The 26,958-nt window shown below is 40.9% G+C and overlaps 1 protein-coding gene across 1 annotated transcript in view; it reads left to right on the top strand.

Moving 5' to 3' along the window:
• Nucleotides 1-26,958, top strand: part of LOC142955456 (copine-9-like) — a 158,601-nt gene that overhangs the window by 49,517 nt on the left and 82,126 nt on the right. Inside the window, exons 5-7 of the mRNA XM_076096971.1 lie at nucleotides 12,189-12,228; nucleotides 13,394-13,396; nucleotides 14,207-14,283. Coding sequence (XP_075953086.1) covers nucleotides 12,189-12,228; nucleotides 13,394-13,396; nucleotides 14,207-14,283 — 120 coding nt within the window. The remainder of the gene's footprint in view (nucleotides 1-12,188; nucleotides 12,229-13,393; nucleotides 13,397-14,206; nucleotides 14,284-26,958) is intronic.

Raw genomic sequence — 26,958 nt, 5'->3', positions numbered from 1 at the left:
CTCAGACGCGCGGTGCTCAATGGCTCTGCAAGTGGTCGCAGCGCTTGGTCGTGCACCTCTGAATTTTTGTAACTTGGCGCGCGATCAGAGTTTTTCAGACATCACTGTCACAAACTATTTACTTTCAAAAGAACCATTTACATTTTTAGGGAATATACTAAGGAGGCCAATTCACTTTTTAATGTTTTAGAAACAGGAGGTCTTAAAAATCTTCATTTGAGTAAATATTTTGCGGCCAAATTAAATTGTTTACAGGATATTCAACCTTCTTTTATTTATAATGCGTGTAATACTTGACTTCTTTACAGGACTTGTACAAAGACAGTAAAGTAGTCCATGAATATGAGATATGAGTTTACAGTTGTCTTTTTGAATCTTCACAGTTCATTTAGTTTGAACGCCCTCGTTTCGTTGTTTCAGAGAATAATTCAAAGAACTGAACGCCTTTGAGCTTTAATCTGTGTCACTATCGTAGATTTTGGGCTGCAGTAAGACGAAGGCAAAGCCTATAGAGTGACAAGACTGTAATTATTAACTTCAAATAAGGCTGCAGTGTTCTCAGAGATATTAAAATTGAATTAGGAGAAAAAGAATGGGCTGGAAATGACATCAGAGATCTGAAAAGCATTTGTTCTTATTCCGCCTGCATGAGAGTCAATATAGTCAATAAGTTCTTCATGGCACTGAGGGTCGAGCTTAAAGCTTGCTCCTCTGGGACCCGTCCTAATCTTCTGACAAAGTAAATCGTTAATGCTGAATTATTAAGTAGTACAGACACAATGGCAACACACACACACACACACACACACACACACACACACACACACACACACACACACACTCCCTATCAAGGGTTGTGCATCATTGGCTTTGGTGACTCTTGTAGGTGCTTCCTGAATCCAAAGGCAAATCTTTTGTTACCACTGAATGCATGCTTTATTTTTATGTTCTGTGTTTTCACTTGAGTGAGGAGGAAAGCATTCTTTCATCAAATCAATTGTTGCTTTATGCCAATTTAGCAGAAAACATTGGACTTAAGTGGTGAACATTGTCCATGAATACTAATGTTCCACAAAGTGCTCAACCAGGAGTGAAAGTGGTGTGAAGCGGTTTATAGATTGTTGAGGATGGATCGTTGATTAATCATTTAAAGCTTCTAAAATAGAAAAACATATTTATCCTTGAGGAAAACAATTTACACACATTTTCCGCAGAACAACTTAAGTAAATATGAGGTGTTTGAATCACAGATGAAAAAAATAAAAATGCAAATAATGTCACTCAAAATGGTTCTTGCTGCTTCTCAGCCTTCAGCAAAAAAACGTTGTTTTATTATTATTTTTGCGAATTAGGTAAGAACTTACCCACAGAGCACTTAAACAGATCCCAAGTCACTGCATCAGTGAGAAGGACCGCCTAAATTACCCCCAATCTTAAATTACAAACAGGAAAATGGCCCGCCCTGATCTCTTGATGAAAGAATTCAGTCTGACTTTAATTATTCATATATAGTGTCTGTTTTAGTACGAGCATATGTTGCAAGTTGGCTCTACAGCAGCAATGATTATTTGGAAAATGCAGGTGGTGTAAAGCTCAGGAGCAATGAAGGCAACCGGCTCAGTCCGTCTTCTAGATTTCATCCAAACATTTAATGTAAAACATTAAATGTAACATTAATGTAAATGTAAAACACATCAACAACACAAGGAATTGTTCCAAAAACAAAATATTTTACAGGTGATCATTGTTAAGTTCCTCTTATTTCACTTAATGTTATAAATGAACCAAACATAATATTACAGTTTAATACTGATCGGTACGACAACTAATTCAGCATCATACAATCATAAGATGATATTGTGAGGGGGGAGGTTAGGCCAGGAGACGATCTTTAAAGACAAATGTCAATTGATCTTTCCTTGTTTCCTGGATAAAATGTACAGGCAATGAGTTACATTAATTAAACCATCATTTTACAAATATACATTTATATATACATATACATTTTCATTGTATTTTAATGGTTATATAAATGTATCTCTACCAGCTTGACTAGTGTGCGAATCATCTTTACCCTAATGCTAATAGTTAGTTGTTACCAGTTCCAGCAGCATGGACGGGCAATGGGGGCCCACTGGGTCACCTGTGCCCGCCCTGGACAAGCCTCCGTCCGCAAATATGACGTAGTTAAATGTAATGGATATCACACACACACGCGCACACACACACACACACACACACACACACACACACACACACACACACACACACACACACTCAGTGTTGCCAATTTGGGGACTTTTCAGGGCCTTTAAGCGACTTGCGGCTCAGAGTAAACTCTCTCCTTTGACGGCAGCGTCTCTCCTTTCCTCAGGGGTGAGTTACTATGGTTACGTGCATCGGTGTCGCCTGGTCAATCAGCCGGGGCTTCACCAATAACTTCAAATGTAAGCCAAGTGTGAAGCTTGAATGTGAACACGCCCTGGGTGCCTGTGTTCCTGCAGTCCAGGTAGGCTGCATCTCCACTGAGCTGCAGAAGTGTATTTACAGTACATATGTTGTTTCCACATCAGTGGAGATTCATTTTATCTGGGCTGTTGCTCAGGAAATGGACCACGGTCTGTGCGCGACGTGCATATGCCATGTACGGATAGGAAGGGGTGCTTATGATCGGACTCACAGATCGGATCACAGATCAGCACAAAAGAATTAGACAGCAAATCTAACTTTTAGACATCCCTGATCCCTGATCATCACTGTCATCACGGCTCGTGGATTTTAGTTGCTTAGTAAAGACAGGCACATCTGGCGTTTTCCATGTGTTCCTAATAGATATATTATTTAATTTGTCATGAACTGATCATTGATTTATTATTAACATTGATAGTAATGACTACCTGACTCGTGGAATCATTTCACAACATGTTCTTTGTCAAAATATGATGATGAATTATCCTTTTTGTTAGTCACTTCTCCACCTTTTAGCGCTGATATCTGTTGTTGTAGATACAGCCTCATAACAAGAAAATAAACAGTGTCTTTGAAAGAGGAATAAATGGGTGTTCGGTCCCAGCATGGCCCAGATATGGATTGCACCAGGAGGGTGCTGTGGTCTCCCTGATATGGGGTCATGAGAGGGGATTCCAATAAAAGGGAGCATCCCAGTAGAGGGAATCAATTATTAAACTCCCACCTCTCAACACAGGTTATTTTTAGCACACTGAATCACAATAGATGGATAGATGTAGAGCAAAGTGATGTATTGTTTCCATGAGGAATGGGAGATGAATGGACTGAACTGATCTTGACAAGCAATACATCAAACGTAGTATTGTCCCTGTGATCTTTTGTTCAGAAATATATTGTCTGAATGCCAGATTTAAGTCTACTATTGCATTCAAGACATATATCTTTAACAGATCATAAATATATGGAATCATTTTTACATAAAGACTGTGATTATCTCGAACAGCTGGTCACTGTAGTTTTTAGCAAATAGTACTTAAACAGGAGAAAATGTGCAATTGTTGAAAATGATTTTCAGTGGCGGATTAAGCCACTCTGGTGCTCTGGTGAGTATTTGGTGTGTGTGGGCTTGAGTCAAAATAAACTACAGTGTGTGTGTTCATGGTAATAGAGGAACATGATGCCACCCAGTGCAACAGTTTGGATGTGTTTTTAATAGTCTTTGAACAACAATGGAGCTTTATGGCACAGAGGAAGGCTTTGATACACATTCAATACTTGTTAGTAATTAGATTCTTTGCATGTTTTGCTCTGTTTTTGTGGGATTTGTTGACAGTAAAGGTGCAGCAAGAGGTTGCCGCTATGTCTGTCGCCAGGCAACGTTGAGGTTCTGTATTTTGAATCAGTGGCAGCGAGCCGTGTGCAGCGTTCTCCCTCAATACTGGACCAATTTCGAAAATGGTTGTCCTCATTAGTCACTTCGACACAAAAACATGGGAAAATAGGGTTACGGTTGAAATATTATGCTGTTACCCTTTAAGTATAGTCAGCATTTTTCTTTAAATGGTAAGTTGCTCCTACAGGAGAAAATTGGGGTTAGGTGTCATGGCCAAGGACACATCGACATGGACTAGCTGAGCCGGGGATCGAACCCCCGATCTCCTTTATGAAGGACAACCCGCTCTACAATTCAGCTACAGTCGCGCCATAAGCATAAACATATCTGAGTGACAATATATTTGAGCTAGTTAGGTTAGCAAGACCCACAGTATTCGTCAATGAGACCAAATACCTTAGCGATGGGATTCAACATAATAATGTTACAGGTTCAAAGGTCTTCAATAAAGTCTGAGAATCCCAACGAGCTATCGGAAGGGACCAGGAGAACAGCAGATGATAATTGTATTCAGAGAGAGTTGTCTTTTGGTTTGATACAACAGTATCTGATTCTGAGTGCATGATTATGGAGAAAGGAAGCTGCCTCAGCCGTTGAATCTGTAGCAGTGTGCACTCATCAAAGACCCAGCAGACCAGTCCACTGTAGAGCCAAACAAATACTTAAAGAACAAACACCTAGCCATGTGTGCTAATGGCTTAAATGCCATCACACTGAGAGCACAGGTGTTGCAATCATTGGTTATGGTAGAACAATGTAATTAAGGCCGTTCTACATCTTGTTTCTGCACCCTTAAGGAATGAATCAGGCCTTAACTTAACACAGCGTGCAGTGGTGTGTAATTAGGTTTTTATATGTACACTGTGAATAAGAGAGGCCTCATTTATGACGCTAACTGAATGTGTGAATCACATCGTGCCCACCCTCCCATTTTCATACACAGCTTGTAAATGAATCCATAAGACTTTACAGTCCTGAAACCTGCTGATGTGCAGCGTAATGCACCACACACGGTAGCAATTCATGAAGTGAAACAAATGAAGTAATTCGATTTTTGCATGCTGTCCATCGTCTCAGAACGTTTAAAATGGCATTAAAGGCTAATGAGTCTCTGTAATGAAGCAATTCAAATGGGTCCTTCATTAGTGTCCTTTCTCAAGTTAAGTCAACTTCATTTATCTAACACAATATCACAAATTTGCCCCAAGAGGCTTTACAATCGGTACACCGTACGACACCCTACGTCCTTTGACCATCGCTTTGGATAAAAACTTTAAGTGGAGAAAATGGAAGAAAGAAACCTTACTGAGGAAAGATCCATCTTTGTGGACAGACAGGAAATAGATGTCTTGTGTACAGAATAAGCATCATGATAGAGTAACGGTATGGACAGTCCAAATGACAAAATGATAAATATTAAGAAAATGTACCTGGGAGGATGTCAAGCAGCTTCCAGGTGTCGCCGAACTGGAGCCCATCATTAATTAACACAGTCAGAAGAAAGATATCATTTATTTTCTCTTTTGGTTCTGACGGTCACACAAAGTAGGTGACACATTTGATCCGCACACATAAAAAGTTCCACAACTGCCCATTGTACCGAGAATCATAACCAAGCTGTGGCTTCAGTAATTGAACAGTCTTTTGAATTTGGCGATTTTCAGAGCTTGAACCATATCCAGCCATATTTTGTCATTTTCACCAGGCCACATAGACTGTATATACAGTATATGTTTTCTTATTTAAATTGCCCTTTTCGCACAATCATGCCAGTACATTGTGAAATAATCAACACGTAGTCCTAACATGTAATGAAGTGACATCATGTATTGTCATAAAACCAATGAAAATGTGACATGAAAACATTGTTCTGGTGTTATTCGGTGATTAGTGATAACAGTCCTGCCTCAGCTAATGTTGGACCACTTACAGTTTTACAAATGTTGTTCCCTGTCCTCAGGTTTGAATATACTAAAATAGTGTTTATTAAGGACAAAGGCCTGCTTGTTCCTTACATAACCTTTTCTAAGTGACATGCGCCTGACCCATCTGATGCTGATGATGCTGATTAAAGGGTAACTTTGGTGTTTTTCAACCTGAACCCTATTTTCCCATGTTTTTGTGTCTAATGTATTTGAAAGCACTTTCAAGATGCTGTGTTTATGACTCGGGGGGCAAGATCCAATCCAGTCCCTATACCGATACCTGGTCTTTGGGTATCGGCCAATACCGAGTACCGATCCACAAGCGTTTAATTAATATGCTAATTTGGATCATTCTTTTATGTGTAAGGTATGACTTAAATATTGCTTTCCTCACTTAGTAAAAAAAAAAAATGTGACAAGAAAATACATAGATATAAATGTACTGAATTGTTATATTTTTGAATGCTATCCCATTCCAGATCGGCCCATTGTCACGATACCCGATTGAGCTATTTGAGCCAGTATCGGACCGACATTAGTATTTGTGCATCTCTATTTATGATTAGCACATCATTTTCTCTCTAGTTAATTATCTTGTTTCTACTCATCACTTATTTACTACCTGACATAATCCTCTCAACTAAGGTCCACTTGCTAGCTCTTTGTGTTCCAGAGCTTTCAGTAGGCTACTCTTCTTGGAAACGTCAAAGGATTAATTAACTTTTGATTCATTTTATCCTCTAACAGTTCTGTCCCTAAATATACTTTCCTTTTGTTCCGTCTATCTTTGATGTAGTCTGTCTCCACACATAGACAATGTAACCTCTCATTACAGTGATGGCTTCAACAGGCCGACACTTACATAACACTAATCACCACCATGGTGACTATATGAATCAGCTTAAATAACTTCACTGCACATTTGTAAAGCTCTTAGTGCTGGGTTTTATGAGTCTGGGTGAATGTGTTGGTGTTAAGCCACGAAGAGGAGGGAATCCAGGTTTTTTTAATAAACCAGAATATCAAGAGTCTCTGGTACAAAGGATGCTACAACCTGAATCCCTCACGCAGATTCTAATGTGGTGCAGCTCAAATGTGTGGATTTCAATTCACAAAAGAATCTTGTAGTTTTACATCGTGAAATCTAAATCCCACACTGTGGGTTACACAAAGAAATAGCGAGGGATATGGCGAAATATGAAGGTGACTAACGCTGTATCAAAACATAAACCGTTATCATTGTTCACCTTCGTGCTGAGCCCTCCAGCTCCCCTGCCGCCCACAATGTAAATTAAGGTCGTTAGAATTTTCTGCAACTCTATTGCTCCTCTGCACTCAAATCTCATTTGGCCATCACTCGCAGGCTTATCCTACTGTGTGGTAATTTCATTTGATCCCACATGAGCTCGGCATAGTGCTCAATTTGACAGCGCCGGAGAAGGAGATTTTTACAAAGCAAGTGTAGGGGGTGTTAGAGCGATTTCTGTTGAAATGGAGGAGGGGAGAGTTTGAAGACTAGTGGTGAAACACAGAGGGTAGAGATATAATGAAAGTATGTGTGGGGTGTGTGGAGTGACTGTTTTAATTGGCAGAGAGCCCTGCATTTGGCACTTTTGAGCCACAGTTGGTGGTATAGCTGGTGGCTCTTTTACATTCCCTCTCAATTCCAGTGTTTCCATTAGTCCCCGGCTTTCACTCTCCTCTTCTCCTCTTATAACCCGACTCATGGCACACGACTAACCGAGAAAAGCAGCAGGCAGTCTAAGTGATTTTAGTGGGCGCTGTAGTTGTATTCTTTCTCCAAAATAACTCATCATTTTATGCCCTCTCAATTGGCGCAGCTAGAAAAAGAGGCGGTGTGTGCAGGATTTGTTTTCTGAAAAACTTGCATTCCCACCTATTCTTGATGCAGGGTGTGTTGGTCAGTTCGTCACACAGTTGTCATTCCCGTCACGCTGCAACGTTGCGTTGGGCTCTTTTCTGACCAAGCAGAACCCTTACCTGTCCATCACAGAGCTACGAGACCGAGGGGTGAGGAGTGTGGTAGAGGAACCTGGTCATCCAAATACTTTTGGGAGGAAACATAATTGCTGCCCCGTTTATGTTCATCGATAAACTTGACGAAAAGAACTACGGAGGTGTCATGAAAGCAGTCACAAAAATGATTTTTTATTCTTAAATTTTGATTTGAGGAGAGTCCCTTTGAGATGCACCGTCTCATTTTCAAGGGTTCTCAGGCACAAAAACATGGAAATGAACTCACATTCAAACAAAAGATACATCTATAACAGGTCTCGCCAGTGAGGTTTGCCATTGGCATCCGTATGTAGTTGTAGAAATGGGAATGTGTTTATTAGTTTTAATAAGCCACACAACCTCCACTAATAACAACCTCAATATTTTGATATAACTGTAACTTATAAAGTTGATTTTGAGAATAACTTTCAGTATTAATGTTGTTAGCAAACTAAGGTTATCATTAGCTGAAATTCTATAATTTAGCTTTTTCCATTTCTTTCTGTTGTGCTAACATTGACGTCAGTTTGCTAACGACATTAGCATTGCAAGCTCACAATAGCTAACTTAGGCAAACTCGTAAGGTTAGTTCACATAATTTGCTTACGTTATCTAACTTTTTAAGTTGCATTCATATTGAAATATGTATTGTTGTATCGTTTACTATAGTGTTGTTGGTGTATGGATGTATCGAATATACGCTCAGTAGGCTACTTTAATTGATTAATGATGAGACCCTGTTTAATCAAACATGAATGCTCGCAAGTCGGAATAATGGACGTGTTTTCCGTTCTTCATGTCCTGCATTCCACGTGTTGTATAGTCTTGACTTTTAAATGATGTGGTTTTAGTTGAATATTGAAAAAGTCACCGTCCCATCTCATGTTTTAATTCGACCCTTGACGCTAACTGTAAGCAAGCTTTGCATTGCCAAAATAAAACAACAATGTTAATCGTGCTTTAGAAGCAAGGTAAGGATATTATAGAGAAACAAATAAAACATGTTGGCATTGAACATTTTGCACTTTCTGTAAAAAACTATTTGGCATTGAAGAGCTGACAGATACCGTATGGTCCAAAATGCAAATACAAAGTTAGTCTTATAATTATGTACTTGTATGTTTTATCAGTGGTGGGCCGCCAGCAAAGCCTTCTCTGCTGGCCTAGACAAAATCACAAAGTTATAGCTATTATATAATCGTTGGGGGGGGGTGCTCCGAGAATTTTATTTTAAATATGAGCTTTAAAATGTAGCATTCTGGTGTACTCTGAGAAGAAAATTAAGTGATAAGACATTTACTTTAAGCAAAAAACTAATTTATTATTCAGTTATTAATCAGTATTTCAGCTCTATTATTATTAACCTTTATTTAGACAAAATCCATTGAGACCGAGGTCTCATTTTCAAAAGTGTTGGTCAAATAAAAACAAAGATAGCAAGAGTAGTGAGACCCATCGCCTGTACAAATAAAGTGATTAGTTTTCATTGAACCCTGTTACTGTATGGCTTCATATTAATGGACTTCCACTGTTACTGTAAAGCTGTTAGAACTGTGGCCTATCTTCTATTTGCAATTAATATGCATTCAATCCAGTTAAATTATTTAAATGAAAATGATAATCTACTCTGGCTAAAGTAGTTTATCAAGAGTAAAATAATAGCTGTGATCTATACACACCTCTGCATTAGCAACCTGCTGAAATTAAGGTACAGGCACCTTAACCCTCTCATTACTTCAGGGTTATTGGGAGCAACGTGGGACTGTTGGGACTGTTAGTACACTGGCTGTGGTCATTACAGTGAACAGTGTGTACAGTGTGATGAGAGGACATGTGAGCCCTTGTTGCTGTACTTTAGCATACCCTGCCTTATCAATGTATTTAAAATACTGTGACAGCAGGAAGCTGTACTCACGTCTGTTTAGACCTCCACCTTTATCCAGGCCCAGCTCCACCTTTATCCAGGCCCAGCTCCACTCACATCTCAGCCCTGCGTCAAGCTGCGCTACAACCAGCCTCCTCTCCCTGAAGCTCTTTGACCTCATCATCTCATCAGTATCTGGGCCTCATGTTTCGTGGTCATGAAAGTTATTCTGACCACGAAATCATCCTCATTCTACTTTGAGTTTAAACAAACAACCTGCAACCAGATGCGAAATGAAGATGCTGTAGACATCTAAACGCTGATTGGCCAAGACTCGACACGTCAAAGATGTTCTATAACAGGGGTGTCAAACTAATTTTCACTCCGGGCCACATCAGCATCATGGTTTCCCTCAAAGGGCCGGTTGTAACTGTAAGACTGTATAACTGTAACTACTCCCTAACATATTGTTAAATAACTGTCTCTGCTTTTGATTATTGTTTATTCAAGTGTAAAAATATTGTACATGCAGTTATATAAATGTAAAATGATATTTAAGCACATTTCTGTTATTATAACATAAATCATTTTAATTTAGGGTTAAGAAACCCACATTACTCTATCAAAGATCAAACTTTTAAAGAAAATAACAAAGACAAATATCATCAAACACAAGTTATTAAATTAACTTTGTTCAAAGCTATTTTTGTCACCTCTCTGCATCACTAATGTCCCGCCCTGCCGTCGTCCCGTGCATGGCAGCTACATCCAAGAGCTCCTCACTGAGAGTCAGGTCTGCCTTGAGCCTCTTACAAACATAGATGATGTATCTCGTCTCTTAGCTAGCTGTGTTGTTAGATTGCTGCTAGTTCCTGAACTCGGTCTGCGATGGTGTTTCTTCACAAACTGACATTTGTAAAAGTCTGTATCTGATCGGAGCTCACCTGCTCACATACCTTTAGCATGCACTGGGCTGTAGCTTTTGTACATATATTCTGCTGTGATTGCAGTCTGCCTTTTAATTCTTGGACAATTTTATGTTTTTCTTGGAGGCTAAATTTTGCTCCGTGTTTGGTGTCAAAATGCCGACGTGAATTGTATCCTTCATCACCGACACGCATCATAACACAGAAGACAGACCCGTTTTTCTCCCTGAAGCACAGACATGTATTCGCTTTCCCATCTTTCATTACATTTTCTTCCCTCTGCATCAATTTTTCTCTTCGTGGACATTTTGGGATTATTTGTCGATCTTTTTCAACTCAATCACTTGTTGGTCATTAGGAGGTGGTTCAACTGTAGTAGGACAGCACTGAAGGCCCGGGTATAAAATGCACGGCCCGCCACTGTGGTTTATGTTTAGGAGACAGTGATGGGTAGAGAAAGGGAGGAATAGGAAATGCGGAAAAAGAAGTAAAAACAAATATTGGGAAATGGGGGAGGGCAGTTGTCAGAGACAGAGGAGGGAAGGAAGAACAAGGCAGAGGAGCTTGGGACGTAAAGAAACTGTCCTCCCAACATTCCCTCTTACAAGCTATCGTTTTGCTTTGAAGTGCAAACATTGCTGTAGAGTGAATGAAAAAAGCCTCAGTAACTGGGGAAGTTTAGTGCCAACTAGACATTGAAGACACTGCTGTTGAAATGTTTTAAGTCTGACATTCATATTTTATTATATTGGCTTTGCTCTCACACCCGGCTAACAGGCGAGCAGTCGGTCCACAGGGCTTCAGCACAAACATTACAACATAGAGGCGTTGTCACTCATCTTCTTCAGGCCCGTCTGCTCTCTTGAGAACCGAGTGCTACTGAGATGTACAGAACATCTTCATAGTAAAGTCAAGGCAGCTAGCTCAGTACAGTACTCTGTGCTGATCCTCCTCTGAGTCAATAAACTCAACCTCTTTATATACTGCAGCTCCATCTACTTTAGGCAGCCTTGGAGCTCCTGCAGGAGTGAGGATGTTAATTACTGTGAGGTTAAATATGTGGCTCTGTAACCAAAGTGGAGAAAGATCAGAAAACAGGTGAAAAGATACCAGCTCTTTGTCATCCTCCATCCTCTCCATAGACTTCAGAAGGATGCTGACGGCAAACGAGAGAGGAAGAGATCCAGAGATCCAGAGAGAGATGAGGAGCTGAAGGTTGCACCATGTCTGTGTAATGTTATTCGACATACGAGTGGATTGCCTTTGTCAAACATGAATAGAATGCTTTTTCTTCAATTCAATCTGGATTCAAGAGTTCATTATTTAGCAACGCTGTTCCAGTTTCATACATTTATTATTTATTACCCTTGACTCATCTCTCCTATGCACTCCATATCTAATTATTTAATTGGCATACAAGATTTGTATCTTTGTATTCCCAGGAGAGCTCTCCACTAACTATTGTTTGTCAAATAGAATACACAGAGGAGGTTTTTCATTTTTTCTTCATAGCCGTACTCTCTGTTTTTTCTATCAAATGTCTGTTGCCTTTCGTTAAAACGTCTAAAGTCAGCTGTTTTTTGGTTTAATTGCAGGTACAATGTGGACACGAGGAGCTCCAACCTTTCAAAACATGTAAGCAGCCTTTGAGAAATTCTATTAATATGTTCCACAATGCACGGTGGTGTAGTGGCTAGCACTGTCACCTCACAGCAAGAGGGGCCCGGGTTCGATCTGTGTGGAGTTTGCACGTTCTCCCCGTGGCAGCGTGGGTTCTCCCTCTCCATCTCCGGCTTCCTCCCACAGTCCAAAGACATGCAGCTTAGGTTATATGGAGACTCAAAATTGCCCGTAGGTGTGAATGTGAGCGTGAATGTTTGTCTGTCTCTACATGTGTCCTGCGATAAACTGGCGACCTGTCCAGGGTGTGCAGGTCAATGTCAGCTGGGATCGGCTCCAGCACCCCACGACCCTGAATAGGATAAGCGGTTTGGATAATGGAATGGAATGTTCCACAATGACATGTAAACTGGTATGGAGGCCTGAAACTACCAAGAGATGGTAAAAAAGAAAATTAAATGAGTCAGAAAGGTCCTGAATAAATAAAACTGTTAGTTGAATAATTGAAATGTAGTTTAAAAAGAAACAAAGCGTCACAGGTTTCCTTAACGTCCAATGCTTTTGTTAAAAAGTACTTATTTTCAGTTGATAAAATTAATTATTTTACTATAGTACTAATTTCTTACTAGCTTGGTTCATTGAAAACGTTGAACTCCAATATTTTGGTCTTAGTTAATTTCTGTTCCCTTCCCAGCCAAACATCTCCTATTTTCCTCACCACATTTCCAGTTTTCCTAATGCCTATATGATAATGAGGTGGGCGTGTCCATGTATGTTCAGGGCAGTGATTGGTTTAGGATGTGTGCGTTTTTAGTAATGATTTATTGGTTGACCATTTCATTTAAATAAGTGTTTATTTATGTACTTAGTTATTTTTTGACTCCTCTGAAAACCAAGTTTTTTTCAGTAATCAGAATTAAAATTAACTTAAATTAATTGAATTCAATTGAATTTCAAAAGAAAACACAAACTTTGCCAGAGTACCAATAATATAGAAGCTATACATGAAATAAGTTTTGATTTAGATACAACATGCAGTGCCTGATTACAGCAATAATTAACGCTCCCCCCTTGAGAATTTATTTTTGATATCAACTTGAGATGTTTTCATTGTGTCTTTTCAGCTTTTCCTCTAACTTGTGTCTGCCTTTTCTTACTGCCTACCTACCTGGATGAGCAGAAGGTAGGTTACCATCACGACTCCTTGTTATCTGTTGGACATCGTTAAACATGTTGTGTTAGGTTTCAGCATTGGGTTAAACCAACCTTGTCTCCTACAAAATGACATTCCCGTAGAACTAAACAGCATTCTCGATTATGTTTCGAGGGAATTGTATCGTCTCCTGGATTAAAGTTCTGTACTGACTCACCAACCACCCTGACTTCCGCAGACTATGATTAGGAACATATTTGTGATACGTAAAAAAAGTTAACAAATAAAAAAACATAATGCATGTCAAGACATTTCCCTTAAAAAGTAAATGCCTGATGACCTTTTATGGTGTTTCTACGACTGCTTAACTGGTTTGTATATGAATGAAGGGAGTTGCACTGTTCCGCAATGAAATAAATGTACACCAATCGTTGTTCAGTGCTTTCCAGTAATGGGAATGATGGACTGATGTTGAGTTGCATGTGTACACTTGGATTCAGTGGCAGTTTTAGTTGGAAAACAATGGATGGGGGCAATTTATACTTTGCTAAGATGCAATGCCAGAAAATGACATGTTTGCTTGAGATCCTGAAAACCTGATCTTGACAAGGTACCATCCCCCCTAATAACACGCATCCTAGGAAGCATGAAAGCATGTTCCCTGACAAGTCAGCAATTTTCTCCTGGAGAACCACTTCACCGTAAATCTGATTCTTGTTTTTACCAGAGTTTTGGTTTATAACAATATCCCGGGGCTTTGCTGAATTGCCCCTATTGACCCATTGCCTCTAGCTTGACTGTATTGTGTAGTATTAACTACTGTTCCTCTCCTCTGTAAAGGACTTCTTGGGTCAGATGTTCTGTACGTTGGGGGAGATCATCGGCTCCACCGGCAGCAGGCTGGAAAGGACTCTCTCGTAAGTACAGCATTGACACAATGTGACCAGATATCAGAGAAGCCCCCAGGCTTCTCTGTGAAGATTGTGCTGGACATCGATCTTTACAAAAAACATTCAAACACATCATTTCATACCTGCAAACTTGTCACTTTTCGGTGAAATTCACCGTTTTGAATCAAAAATATATCATCCACGTGAATCGTGTAGATCCGTAGAGTTTTTTTTTGGGGGGGGGGGGGGGGGTCAACTGGCCAGCCAGCGTTTCTCAGATTGGAGTGAGACGAGGAGAAAAGGTGATGTCGTGATCTTCGCAATAGAACATCTTCGTCAGTGTTAAGATGTCTACAGCGTTTTTCCCTCCGTTAAAGTTTAAGTTCCGTTATGTTACGTTACAGTTCAGACTTGCTGGGTTAAGTTAACGTCCACTGCATGCAAAACTTTATCGACTGTTAACGTTCATCATTATCGTGATTTAGGAGGAAAAAACGTAACGTGATGAAACATGCAGCCCCCCCTGTGTTCCAGTTCAGTTCACGCGGTCACTCGTTAACGTTAAACCCGAACACCGGCGGATCTGCTGCTGGCAGGTTGTTTTTTTTAACTCAAAGTAGAATGAGGCGATTTCGTGATCATAATAACGTTTAAGATAACGAGAAGTGAGGCCCAGATACTGATGAGATGATGAGGTCAAAGAGCTTAATGAAGAGAAGGCTGGTTGTGTAGCGCAGCTTGACGCAGGGCTGAGCTGTGAGTGGAGCTGGGCCTGGATAAAGGTGGAGATCTAATCAGACGTGAGTACAGCTTCCTGCTGTCACAGTATTTTAAATACATTGATAAGGCAGGGTATGCTAAAGTACAGCAACAAGGGCTCACATGTCCTCTCATCACACTGTACACACTGTTCACTGTAATGACCACAGCCAGTGTACTAACAGTCCCAACAGTCCCACGTTGCTCCCAATAACCCTGAAGTAATGAGGTGTTATGGTGCCTGTAGCTTCATTTCAGCAGGTTGCTAATGCAGAGGAGTGTATAGAGCACAGCTATTATTTTACTCTTCATAAGGTACTTTAGCCAGAGTAGATTATCATTTTCATTTAAATAATTGAACTGGATTGAATGCATATTAATTGCAAATAGAAGATAGGCCACAGTTCTAACAGCTTTACAGTAACAGTGGAAGTTAATATTAAGCCATACAGTAACAGGGTTCAATGAAAACTAATCACTTTATTTGTACAGGCGATGGGTCTCACTACTCTTGCTATCGTTGTTTTTATATGACTAAAACTTTTGAAAATGAGACCTCGGTCTCTATGGATTTTGTCTAAATAAAGGTTAATAATAATAATAATATAGATTTAAAAAAAAAAAAAGTAGCTAACTAGCCAGCTGTTCAACTAGAGCTGAAATACTGATTAATAACTGAATAAATTAGTTTTTTGCTTAAAGTAAATATTGTCCTATCACTTAATTTGATTCTCAGAGTACATAAAAATGCTACAAGTTAGAGCTCATATTTAAAATAAAATTCTCGGAGCATGCACCCCCACGACAGGGTTTCGGGCTTGTCACCATTTTCACCTCTCGTGAGTTTGCAGGTATGTCATTTACTGTCATCCACAAAATGCAGAAACAAGCACCTTTTTGGTTATTGTAAATTCACAAATAATGATATGATTTGTATTAACATTCCCAATGTTTGGTGTCAAATAAATCTTGTGGAATCCATGTAGTGAAACAGAGAGTGTTCAAGGGTCAAACTGGACAATTTCAAAATTCAAGGACTTGTTTTCAACAATGACAGCCGTTAGAAACAGCTCTGTGTGTTTGGTGATGGAGAAGTCTTCTGGAACACATCACTGTGTGATCACACCGTTTACAGTTATCAGTCTGCTCAATATTTATTCATTGCCTACATTGGTCAAATTCCAATCAAAATCTAATTTGAATTTTATTTGTAGAATAAAACATTAATGTGTTCATACCTTGAAGGCCACGGCAAAACTGCATTGAAGGCCCACACAGCAATCACTTTGACATGTTTTGGTACCACACTATTTTCAACATTCGCTCACAAGACGGGCACATCCCGCTACACAACTAGGCTTCTGCCAATTGGCTGTCGTTTTGTACATTGACAGTTGAAGGTATGACCGACGATTCGATTTTCCTACGCCGATATTAAGGCTAGTTTATTGAACTTACTACCAGAACTAAGACGTAGAAATAATCTAAAGAATTGTGGAGAATTTCAGTATTAAACGCATTATTAGTAGGATTTAATAACACCCCTAGTGGTGAGTAGAAGTGTCACAATAATAAATATGTTAGTCACAATATGTTTCCATATGGAATGTATTATAGGTTTACAATATTCTTACTTATAGAGGATATTATATGTTACAGTATATTAACTCATTGAATGTATTAAATCATAGAAGTATAGTCACTGTAGGTATTAAAACACTAAGAATAGTCTTGAGGGTCAGATAGGGATTCTGAGTGAGGTGTCAGACATGCAGCAGCAAATGGAGGCGACCTCATCGATGGAGGATGGGGCCAGTGGGACGGTCAAATGCCAAGCTGACCAGCAGGACAGAGAGGAGGAGTCCAAGATGTTTTGCGAGGAGCCAAGATGTTTTGCTAAGGGATCGATAATGGGAGGGGGCAGAATTCAAATGAAGCCAATCACTAATCGCCACGGAGGATCATTCACACGTTTTATGACAGTATCGGACACTTTCCGACTCTCAGGGGATACAAAAGACAATGTTTTAGGGAGTTTACCTCAGATCACTGCAGCTCTCATTTTCAGCTAACTGGCCGCGCCGGACTGTGAGGAGATGCGTGCATGTGGTCTCTGCTCTCGAGAACATTACTATTGATAGTTAATTCAGTTTGTAAGTGAACTTTGTGTAGTACATTAAATATTGTTTTAATTTTGGACCGGGTCCAGCTCATTCTTCTGATGCGCGTGCGCAGTAAGAAGCTCGCAGCAGAAGAGTACCTGCGGCCTGCAAGCTCCTTCATCCTTTGTTCTAACCCTAACAGAATCATTTCGAGATGTTTCTGGTGGAGCAGCGTGTCGACCTGCTGAGGTCCGTTAATCATTTAAGTGTCCTTGAGTGAGGCTTTTACCCTTGAACTGGAGCTCCTCCTCAGCCAGTACTGGAAAGATGTGGTTACACTGGGAAGCTCCCGAGCATAAATGTGGCCCACATGCTGAAGTATATACAGTATGAACCATCCTGGAGATATTAACCTAGCCCCCCCCCCCCCCCTTCCTACCATAGACCCATTTTTGTATTTTTTTAGGTCAGGACTGGGGATCTTTAGGGGGAGAGAGCTTGTCAACCGTATTTGCCAGATAGAAGTAATATATATCATCTGAAAGCTGAGAAAAAGATTAATTTGAGATGCAGCACTGTCAAGTCTGTAATAAACATTGTGTTTTGGTTAGCCACCAATTTGAATGTTGAAAGTAGGGCTGTTGCAGCAATTTGTTGGGTTGATACCATTGGTAACACAGATTTGGGGATACATTTAACAATTTATAAAGTCCCTCCAAAACACCACATTATTAAGACACCAAGACCTTTAGAATCTCCATAGAAAAATCCATACTGTGATTTGGATGGTGAGCACTACTGTTCTAGAAATAGCACAGAACCCCTTTACTGTCAATATAGCTTGGAAAGCCAAACATCCTCTGAATGCTCTAGGTCTCTAGTTTGTGGGTGTGATTATCCTAGAGGTCATGACAGGTCAATTTACACAGTGATGTCAAGTTTCACAAAATGGTCTCACTATGTTTAAAGGCTTTCTATGAGGACTGACATCATCCCACATGAATACAACTAAGCTCATTGGATCCACAAGAGGCTCAGTTTCCCAGTCAAACTCAATTTAAGCAATTCCAAGAATGTTTAGGGACCCAAGTTGCCCCAGGCTGCATGTGATTATCATAAAGTGGGCGTGTCTGTAAAGGAGAGACTCATGGGAACCACAGAACCCATTTTTATTCTCATATTTTGAGGTGAGAGGTCAAGGGACCACTGTGAATATGGCCATGCCAGTTTTTCCCCTCGCCAATCTTTGAAGCATTGAAAGCATCCCCTTCCCGATAAGCTAGCATGACATGGTTGGTATTCCTTAGGTCATCTAGTTTCATAGGATACCAACGACGAGCTTGACACTCATGGCATTGTGTGCTGCTACAATACCTACTACTACTGTAAAAAATGGGATCCAGTTCCGATGGAGTGTCACTGGTCTGCTTCTGATTGATCGGTCATCATCACTTCCCACCGAGGAGAGAGCGGAGCAGCGAGCGGTGCGTTTGCCCGAGGCTGACAACGTGACACGAGACAAAGCTGCTATTTCACCAAGCATCTTGATTATGTGCTTTTTTAGAGCCTGGAGGGTTTCCACATGTTCTGCTCTATAATTAGACGGTCATTGTGTCTGCTGAGCAGCCTGCATGTGTGCGTGTTAGAATCATGCTGATTTTGTTTTTGAGGAACAGGTAGACACACCCAACACACCCACAATATCCCAAAACCAACCTCTAATCTAATGCCACCCCTTATGCCAGGTGGAACTCTTGCTTTAAACTGATGAGAGATTCTCTTTTGTCTCATATTTATGAGTTATTGGAGACGTGGATGAGGACCAAAGTGAAAGTATACATCCCATGTCACACTGCATGTTAAAATAATTGATTGGTAAAAAGCCACCGCTAAAATGAAAGCATAAACAATGCCCAACAGTGAAAGAAAAACTCCTGTTCAGAGTCATGAAACACACACACTTAATGATCAGCCACCTATAAATCATATTCCCAGTCCGAGACCCTCGTTTGTTTGTCAAAGCCAATCGGTGCTGCTACTCCCGCGCTGTAATTTATATTTCTCGGAGCCTGCAGGAGCTTCTCCTAATTCAGACAGCTTGTCAATGGGAGGGAGAGGCTCTGATGCCCATGGATGCCAGTGCTGGGTTCTAGCTACTTTGTTGTGTACGTGTGGGGGGAGGATAGCTCGCTGGGTCCCATCAAGTGAAGCTATAGGAGGGACGTGGGTTGCGTTACTAAGAGGCAGGAGGATATTGATGACAGGAGACTCCGACCTGGACGGAAGTTTGACTCACATGGTAAACCTGACAGATACATTAAAGCAGCTACAGTGTTCACATCGAACCAACACCTTTTCACTCTTAATTCCTAAAATACCGCCGCTTGGTCAGTGGTCCTTAGCATCTGATACCGACACACCGAGGTGCTCTTTAGTGTCTCAATGAGACTTACCAGGCTTTCAACAAACTCCGATATAAAACCCATCTGCGTCACTATTAGACATTCACCAGGGTTGGGAGGGTAACTTGAAAAACCTATTCTGAATCAGTAACTAATTACCTGTTAAAAACTATGGTCGGTATAGTCCAAGTATTACGATTAATGAAGCAACTTGTTTAGTTTGCGTTGAGTTTTTTTTAGGCAGTATGATGTTTGGCCAGGTAGTGCCTGTGAGTGAGTAGAAGTTGCAGAAGAAGTTCCTCTATCGTTGTTGTTGCCATGATAGCACGAGGATAACTTACAAACATGTAGGCAGAATATATGATGGTTTGTTTTGTCAAGTACAGGAATAAAACCACAATTGGAATCACGTCCCAGCGTCCAGCTGCAACATAATTAGCTTCATGCCCATTTCAACCACTTTTTTCCACAATTGGAAGGCATAAGTTGCACTGGACTGTGTTGCCTTTTCCTGGTTTACATACTAATTAATGGGGAAGTTTAAACCCAGTGAAGCATTTTTCTTGAAGTTACATTTATTAAATACATTACGAGATCCATATCTCATGAGTTAACACCGCCACCATGGAAACAAATTAACTCTAGGTTTCGGCTAAAAAACTACTCGGTTAGGTTTAGGAAACAAAATTCAATGGCTTGGGTTAAAATAACTAAGTTTGTTACGTAACTTCAACGTAATTGAAAAAACTCAACGTTGATCTTTGGTTTCATATAAACATCGGTCTCCTGGGGTTTTAACCCACCCTCCCATCCCAACCTCCTCACTACACGTGTTTTGATTGCTTGAATGTAAACATATGTCATTTTGGGGCGTTTGCTGTGAAGACTGATGCTGTCGTTTTTTCTTGGGAGTCACAGAGAAAACCTGGTGCAAGTAGTGTTCCAGTGTAGGAGTATCTGTTGGTTAAGTTCTGGGAAAAATGGATTGGGGGAATATGTGTGTCCTAGGGGTTTATTAGGGGCCACTCTAATAAACCCCTCATTTCTGCCATAGGTTAATCAGGGCCTGAATGTTAAGCTCGAAGTTTAGATTAGGGGTGTAACAATATGTGTATTGTTATTGAACCGTTCTGTACAGGAAGTTCGGTATGCGCCATCCATTGGGTACCCTTGTGAGCCAAACAGCGGTTTAAGTCTACTACTCCCACACAGAAATTCTGGAGCCCAAGTTTTGGAAGCACACCATTGCTATTTATTTAAACAATATTTAAATGCCTTAACTGTTAAAGTAACAATCATGGCCAATGAGCAACTGCTGAATGTTAATCATTTTCAAAATAAATGAACAAAAAAGTTTTTCTCCATTTTCCTTGTTTTCCTATTGTACCGGACAAATACGGAACCCAAAAACCGAGGTATATACCCAACCGGGAATTCTGTGTGCCGTGACACCCCTAGTTTAGATCAGTCGGCGATTACATAGCAGCAGGAAAATCTAGCACACTAACGAGCTACAGACTGTGGTAGAGAGGGGAGAACAGACTTCACCGTCACCCTGAAACCATTTCCCACACAACCTGCTCCCAGGCGGGCTTAATTCAAAGCTCATCTTCCCATGAACGTGTGATGTTGCTCCATCACAAGCTACAGCTCTGGCTGAGGATGTACCACATACTCCCCACACCGAGTCTCCCACACAAGAGCTCAAGTCTCCTTTCCATGGCAACCTCCTCAGAATAAATACGAGTCAGAACGGCACAAGGACACACAGACGACAGTCACATCAAAACACAAAGTTCCTGCTCTGTCGAAACTCATCCAACATATCAAAGGCAAAACGGGCGCTTTGATGTGACTTTTAGATTGCAATCAGAAGCTTTCCGAGGGAAGGGAATCATCAGGTTGGTGTCAGATGAGCTGATGTTAAATACGGGGTGGGCCAAAAACAGCGGTGCCATGGAGCGAAGTGACAAATGAATGCAAAGTTTCTGTTAACAGGCAGGAGTGGTAGGGACTGATCAAAGAGCTGAGCTCATGCCAGTTTGCTGTATCAGTGGCACGCTGGACAGGAAAAACATCAAGCATCCATCTACATATGGCTCTTTAATATTTAATTAGATGGACTGCCAATAGAAAGCGATTTAAATCGGAGAGGCCAAGCGTGTGTGCCAGCTGATATGTGGGCAGCTCATTAAGTCATTTTGTCAAACCTCGGATGACTATACTATGTGAAGGGGTTTTGCTGAGATTAATGGCACAACTGTGTCAGAAACTGCATTTGAAGACCAAAGTGGAATCAATTGAAGGGTGCTGTGTGTCAACCGATATCGGCAGAGCCAGACCCCACAGCTCAGGAGGGCAGAGAGCAAAAATCAATCAACTATGGCTCAGAGGGACTAAAAAGTCCTCCTGTCACCCTCCCCTCCACCATTCACTCCTTCACATCTGAGGGCAGATGACTCGCTGCAGCCAGTGGTGGGCCGTCAGGGTCAGCAAAGCCTTCTCTGCTGGCCTAAACAGAAACACAATGTTATAGCTATTTTATAATTTAATAATTTTTCACAAATACATTATCATTTTTTTCCCCATTAGCTTATTTTCTCATTGCACAGCTCCTGTCTTCCTCTGTTGCTCTGCTTCCAGCCTGCAGCGCTGCTTCCAGCACAGCTTGTTTTAAGGAGAGCTTTTATCCAATCAGATTCAGCCCCTCTGTCTCTATGTAAAGAGAGAGACCCGATGCCCGCTAGAGAGCCTTTGCAGTTTAAGTAAATGGGGACGATATTGTTGATTGTCATAGTTTTCAACCAATCAGATCTTTAGTTTGACATGTTGGGCGTATTCTTTGACGTGCCACTGCTACCCAGGTAGCCTGCTAAGTACGTCTGCATTAACGTGCGCCGTGATTGGTCAGTGGGCCAGCGTGACTTGTCAAACAGAAAGCTAGCAAGCAGATCTTAATGTTTAGTAAGAGTTCAGGTTGAAACATATGTAAGAGAAGTTAAGACATTTTTAGTGTTTTGCTTGGTGTAGATTCTTTTTTTTTTAACCTAGCTTTGTTTTTTTAACACTCAATGGCTGAAGGAGGAGGAGAAATGGATTTGGGAGTTACGGACTTTGTTAACAAACAAAGGAGGATGGACTTTGTCTTTAAGTGAACAGCAGCTTTGGTTAGTGAACTGCTTTTGTTTCTTTACATCTGCAGTAGTGTTACTACTGTGTTCATTTGTCTATCATGTCGTTTATCGTGTCTAGCGCTGCAGTGTTGCTGGATTGATTTGTTGCTTTGTTGTCATATAAATATATGTGACTGGTTCTTCTGAGTTTGTTCTTGTCATTGTGTTAATTACATTGATTTGGACTATATGCATTGTCCGTTAATTACGAAGCATACCGTCATGTGCGGGGTTATTGTACGGACAATTGAATCCGTTCGGACTGTTGTTTTCTTTTTCAAAGCAAGACTTATGGTCTGGAGAAATGGGGATTGTCTGGCGATTGCTTTAGCCCTGTTTGAATCAGTAGGGAACAGCTAAACGCTGCGGGGAGAGTTCGTAGCTTGTGTGCCGCTGTTGTTTCCCCGCTAAGCTACTTTAGCCTCCCTGAACACACGTGCAGGGCCTCAGCTGTTTTTTGTTATTGTTCCGGGTTCAAAAGGTTACACAGCCCGCTGTCTGTTACGTGAGCGCAGTCCACCGAAAACATTATATTTCCCACAATTTAAGCTTCTGCATTTTCCAAATGCACTAGTATTATTCAAACGTATTGTTCGGTTGGTAAGCTTCGTACCGAACGGTTTAAAAGAATACGTGTATTGTTACACCCCTAGAAACAAATAACCGTAGCTGTGGCGTCATAGTGAGCTTATTAGGAGCTGGCTCAAGTGTAGTAGGACAGCACAGAAGGCCCGGGTATAAAATGCACGGCCCGCCACTGGCTGCAGCGTTGACACGAACCACGGGGACAGGCTTGTTGTTGGAGAGCAGCGAAGCCCCAGTTGTGTGTGGTGTCATTAAAAAGAGAGAAGGAGGAAACAAAATCAGTTATGGAGCAAAAAAGACTTCTCCTTGTATGTATATAGATCAGCGGCAGGAAGAGAAAATCTCAGGCAATAATTTGTATATTTAATCTGAGCCGACCCTGTGAAGGTCCCAGTTTGGGAGATGCCTGACAAAGAGTCACTTTATGCTAAACACTGAAATAATTAAACAGGGAAGGACAAGCAACCCGAGTATTTCACTGGCCTTCCATAGTATCAGGAGTGCCCTTCTTCTGTGTTCACAGTCACCTGCTTTGCTGGCGGACCGATGACGCTGGTTGCTATGGATACCATTCAATCATTGCAGGTCATGGCTCTCTGAGACATCTCTTGATGTCGGCGGGCGGTACAGTAAAAATAGCAACAGTGAAATTAAACTTTCCATAGGGCTTCTTATCAAAGATTTTCTTTTTTTCTTTTAATAAATCCTCTTATCACCCCTGTAAAATGTGCCTAAAACGCCTATCCAAGGCGTACCCAAAGTCAACTGACAGCTCTTATTGAACCATTGGGAGTACATGTATGGTTTTAGTCTCTATTGAAAGGTAACACTCTGAAGTTTCTAAACAATCACTAAATAATCACTGTAAGTGCTACTAGCATTGAGCTAATGAAGCTACAACACACTGAAACAGAAGGTTTTTATTTCCGCCTGGATTTGTTTTGGCCAACAGATGCCTGCAGTTAACTATGGCTGGGACTTATTAGCTGGAAAACACAATGGTACCATAGCATGACATCATAGTACCTGGTAAAAGTTCAAATTTGATAACAATACGACAGAAAATAAATATTTTACACATAGTTTACTAAGGGTAAGTCTGCGTAAAAGCGCATTTGGAGACTCGTAGACACCACGTCAAAATGCACAGACTACGAAAAACTACGTGTCCGAAATTCAAACTATAGTTTGTTTATGTCAATATATGGTTATCTACAACGTATTTAACCATTGTCAACTTTCACAGATTCTTGAAAATTCTCACTAACTACACTTTGGAATTGCAATTCCAAATTGCCAATTTGCAATTGGCTCGAGCTTTACTCAAAGAAGAGAGGCGGGCATTGTCTTTCAAAGCGGACTCTCGTTGGCTGTTCCAGAATGTGACCAGGCTATGGAAGCTCCTATTGGGTCAAATGAGGTGTCAATCTAACCTGCGGAATGCAGCCTCCATTTTGAGACACAGAGACCGGCAATGTTTACATGTTAACGGGCGATATGACTAGAAATACATAGAAAATTATCAATATCTGCTGGCTAATTTGAAATGATGCAACAGCCCTCCGTAGGTATTGATGGACGTACCAATGTGTTTTGGACTAAATCTTTTACTGGATTGGATCGTGTGGACCCTTAGCCATCTAGCAAGACCGTTTTTGCTGGACTTTCATGCATGAGGGAGACGTTATGAATCATAATCGGTGAGTCACGGCGATATTTTATCGGCTATTTTTGGAGTGGTTGTTTGACAGAGACGTTAACTGTACCTGCTGTTGTGATTGTATCTTGAAATGGTTTACATAAATCGAATTACAAGAACCGTAGCTTTCTAATGAGATATCGCATTAATACCGGTCTTGACAAACCAGTTGTGTACATGACATAACTGTACAGGCCGTCAGAGTGGCAACAGGTTGTGAAATGAATGTTCATTTGTACACGATTCAAAATCCTATAGAAAATATTCCAGCTGAAGATGGGTTTTACACATGCCATCTCAGTACACTAAAAACCTCATCAAAGGCCAGAAAAACCTATTTTCTCAATCCACTTCCTACAGTAAGCTTTGGGGTATTTTACATCTTTCAGATAGAGCTCCATCAGTTTTTCATTTCACATGAAAATGAGTTTCAAACCACACACACCTGATGAAGTAAATTAGCAGAGTTTCTGAATGTTCAAGTCTTTATAAATAATAGTTAAGGATATTTCTTTGCTAAACTTTTTTAATTCATCACACTAAAAACCAACTGAAGTTGTCTTAAGCTTTCAGTGTCTTCAGAGGGAGCTGTGTGAGGTCTGATACAGGTCTTCAAGGAGGAAGTTGGGTCTGAAGATGACAAATTTGAAAAGAAAAGAAATCTGGAGGTGTGGAGTTAGAAAGAAGTGATCTTACCAGACCTCTGTAGGCTACATTAGCCGCTACTAGCATAACACACCCGAATGTCCGACCTACATATTGGCAGTCGAGTTGCATTGTGGGTAATGTGTGCAGCAGGTTTTGACCAGGAAGAAGGATGCATGGAATAGAAAAAAGTCAAAGAGTGATATACAGTAGGACTGCAATGCTACATCTTGAAAGCCATCAGGGGCTTTCATTTTCTCATAATTTCCATTATTGTGTATTACCGGAAATATAATCTGAGCAGTCAGCCTCCCAAGGATCTTGTTTGCTGAAAATGGCGCTGATCGCCGTCCTTATGCAACAATTTATGGATTCAATATGACATCAAATCTAGATGATAATCAGTCTAAACTGGTTTGTTGGAATTTCACAATAAACCTCACTTATCCAGTATCTCACCATGATCTGCACATTCAGGCAACTTACATGAGTGACGTGAGTGATTCCACATCACGCGCTTCAACAAACACTCCTCTGTACTTTAATAGTTTTTGCTCTGTTCAGTCGATGTATTACAAAACAAAGGAGGGCCTCGGAGTGTCTCAGAATTCAAGTCATTTCGTAAGTAACTGGTGTTCGTCAACAACCATGTCAACCCAATGCAGATATATTATGGTCTGTTTGGAAATCCTAAATACCCTGCTTACGTTTAACAAGCCTATTTCCAGTGAGTCTCGGCCAAGTGTCAAGTGCCACAGCAGCCTCACTACTTTGTGCAGAACTAGACTGTGGAGTACATCACCAAAGCGCAGGAGGCGGTTCACTTTAGGTCAGCAGGTGGGTGATTGCTCTTACCGACCCACATTTCAGCCTGCGAGCGCTTCAGCTGCCTAAACACAAGAGTGTGAGTCGTGACTTGGTGCTCGAGGTGGGTTTCCCTTCGTAATCCTGTCCTCCCCGCGCTAAATGCCACGGGGCTCTCTTCCTCTCCCCGCCCAGCGTCTGAAAATAGATCCTCGCCGTGCTCCTGATGTCATCTTGAGCACAGGAGAATACAGGCGTGGAAGAGACGGCTCACCCAGCTGGATTCTTCAGCAGTGCGGAGCGCAGTGTACACTCAATGCTCTCAGTTGCCTCGGAAACCCGTCTGCCATTAAAAGAGGATCAATAGACTTTTATAAGTTCCGCAGGCATTCTGATGTCGAGCTGGAATTGATGTGTCGTGTGCTCCATCACTGAGAGCTTGTGTAGAATCAAAGTCAAGGCCCTCATCCGCGCAGATGCAGGTCTGTGCATGTGAAGATCTTATAGTGATCCACAATTTTTCAGTCGGATGA

The sequence above is a fragment of the Anarhichas minor genome, unplaced genomic scaffold (assembly GCF_050575085.1).
Source record: "Anarhichas minor isolate MPS153535 unplaced genomic scaffold, ASM5057508v1 ptg000023l, whole genome shotgun sequence".
Lineage (NCBI taxonomy): Eukaryota > Metazoa > Chordata > Actinopteri > Perciformes > Anarhichadidae > Anarhichas > Anarhichas minor.
The sequence above is the reverse complement of the archived record's forward strand: the minus strand, read 5'-3'. Positions and strand labels throughout refer to the sequence as shown.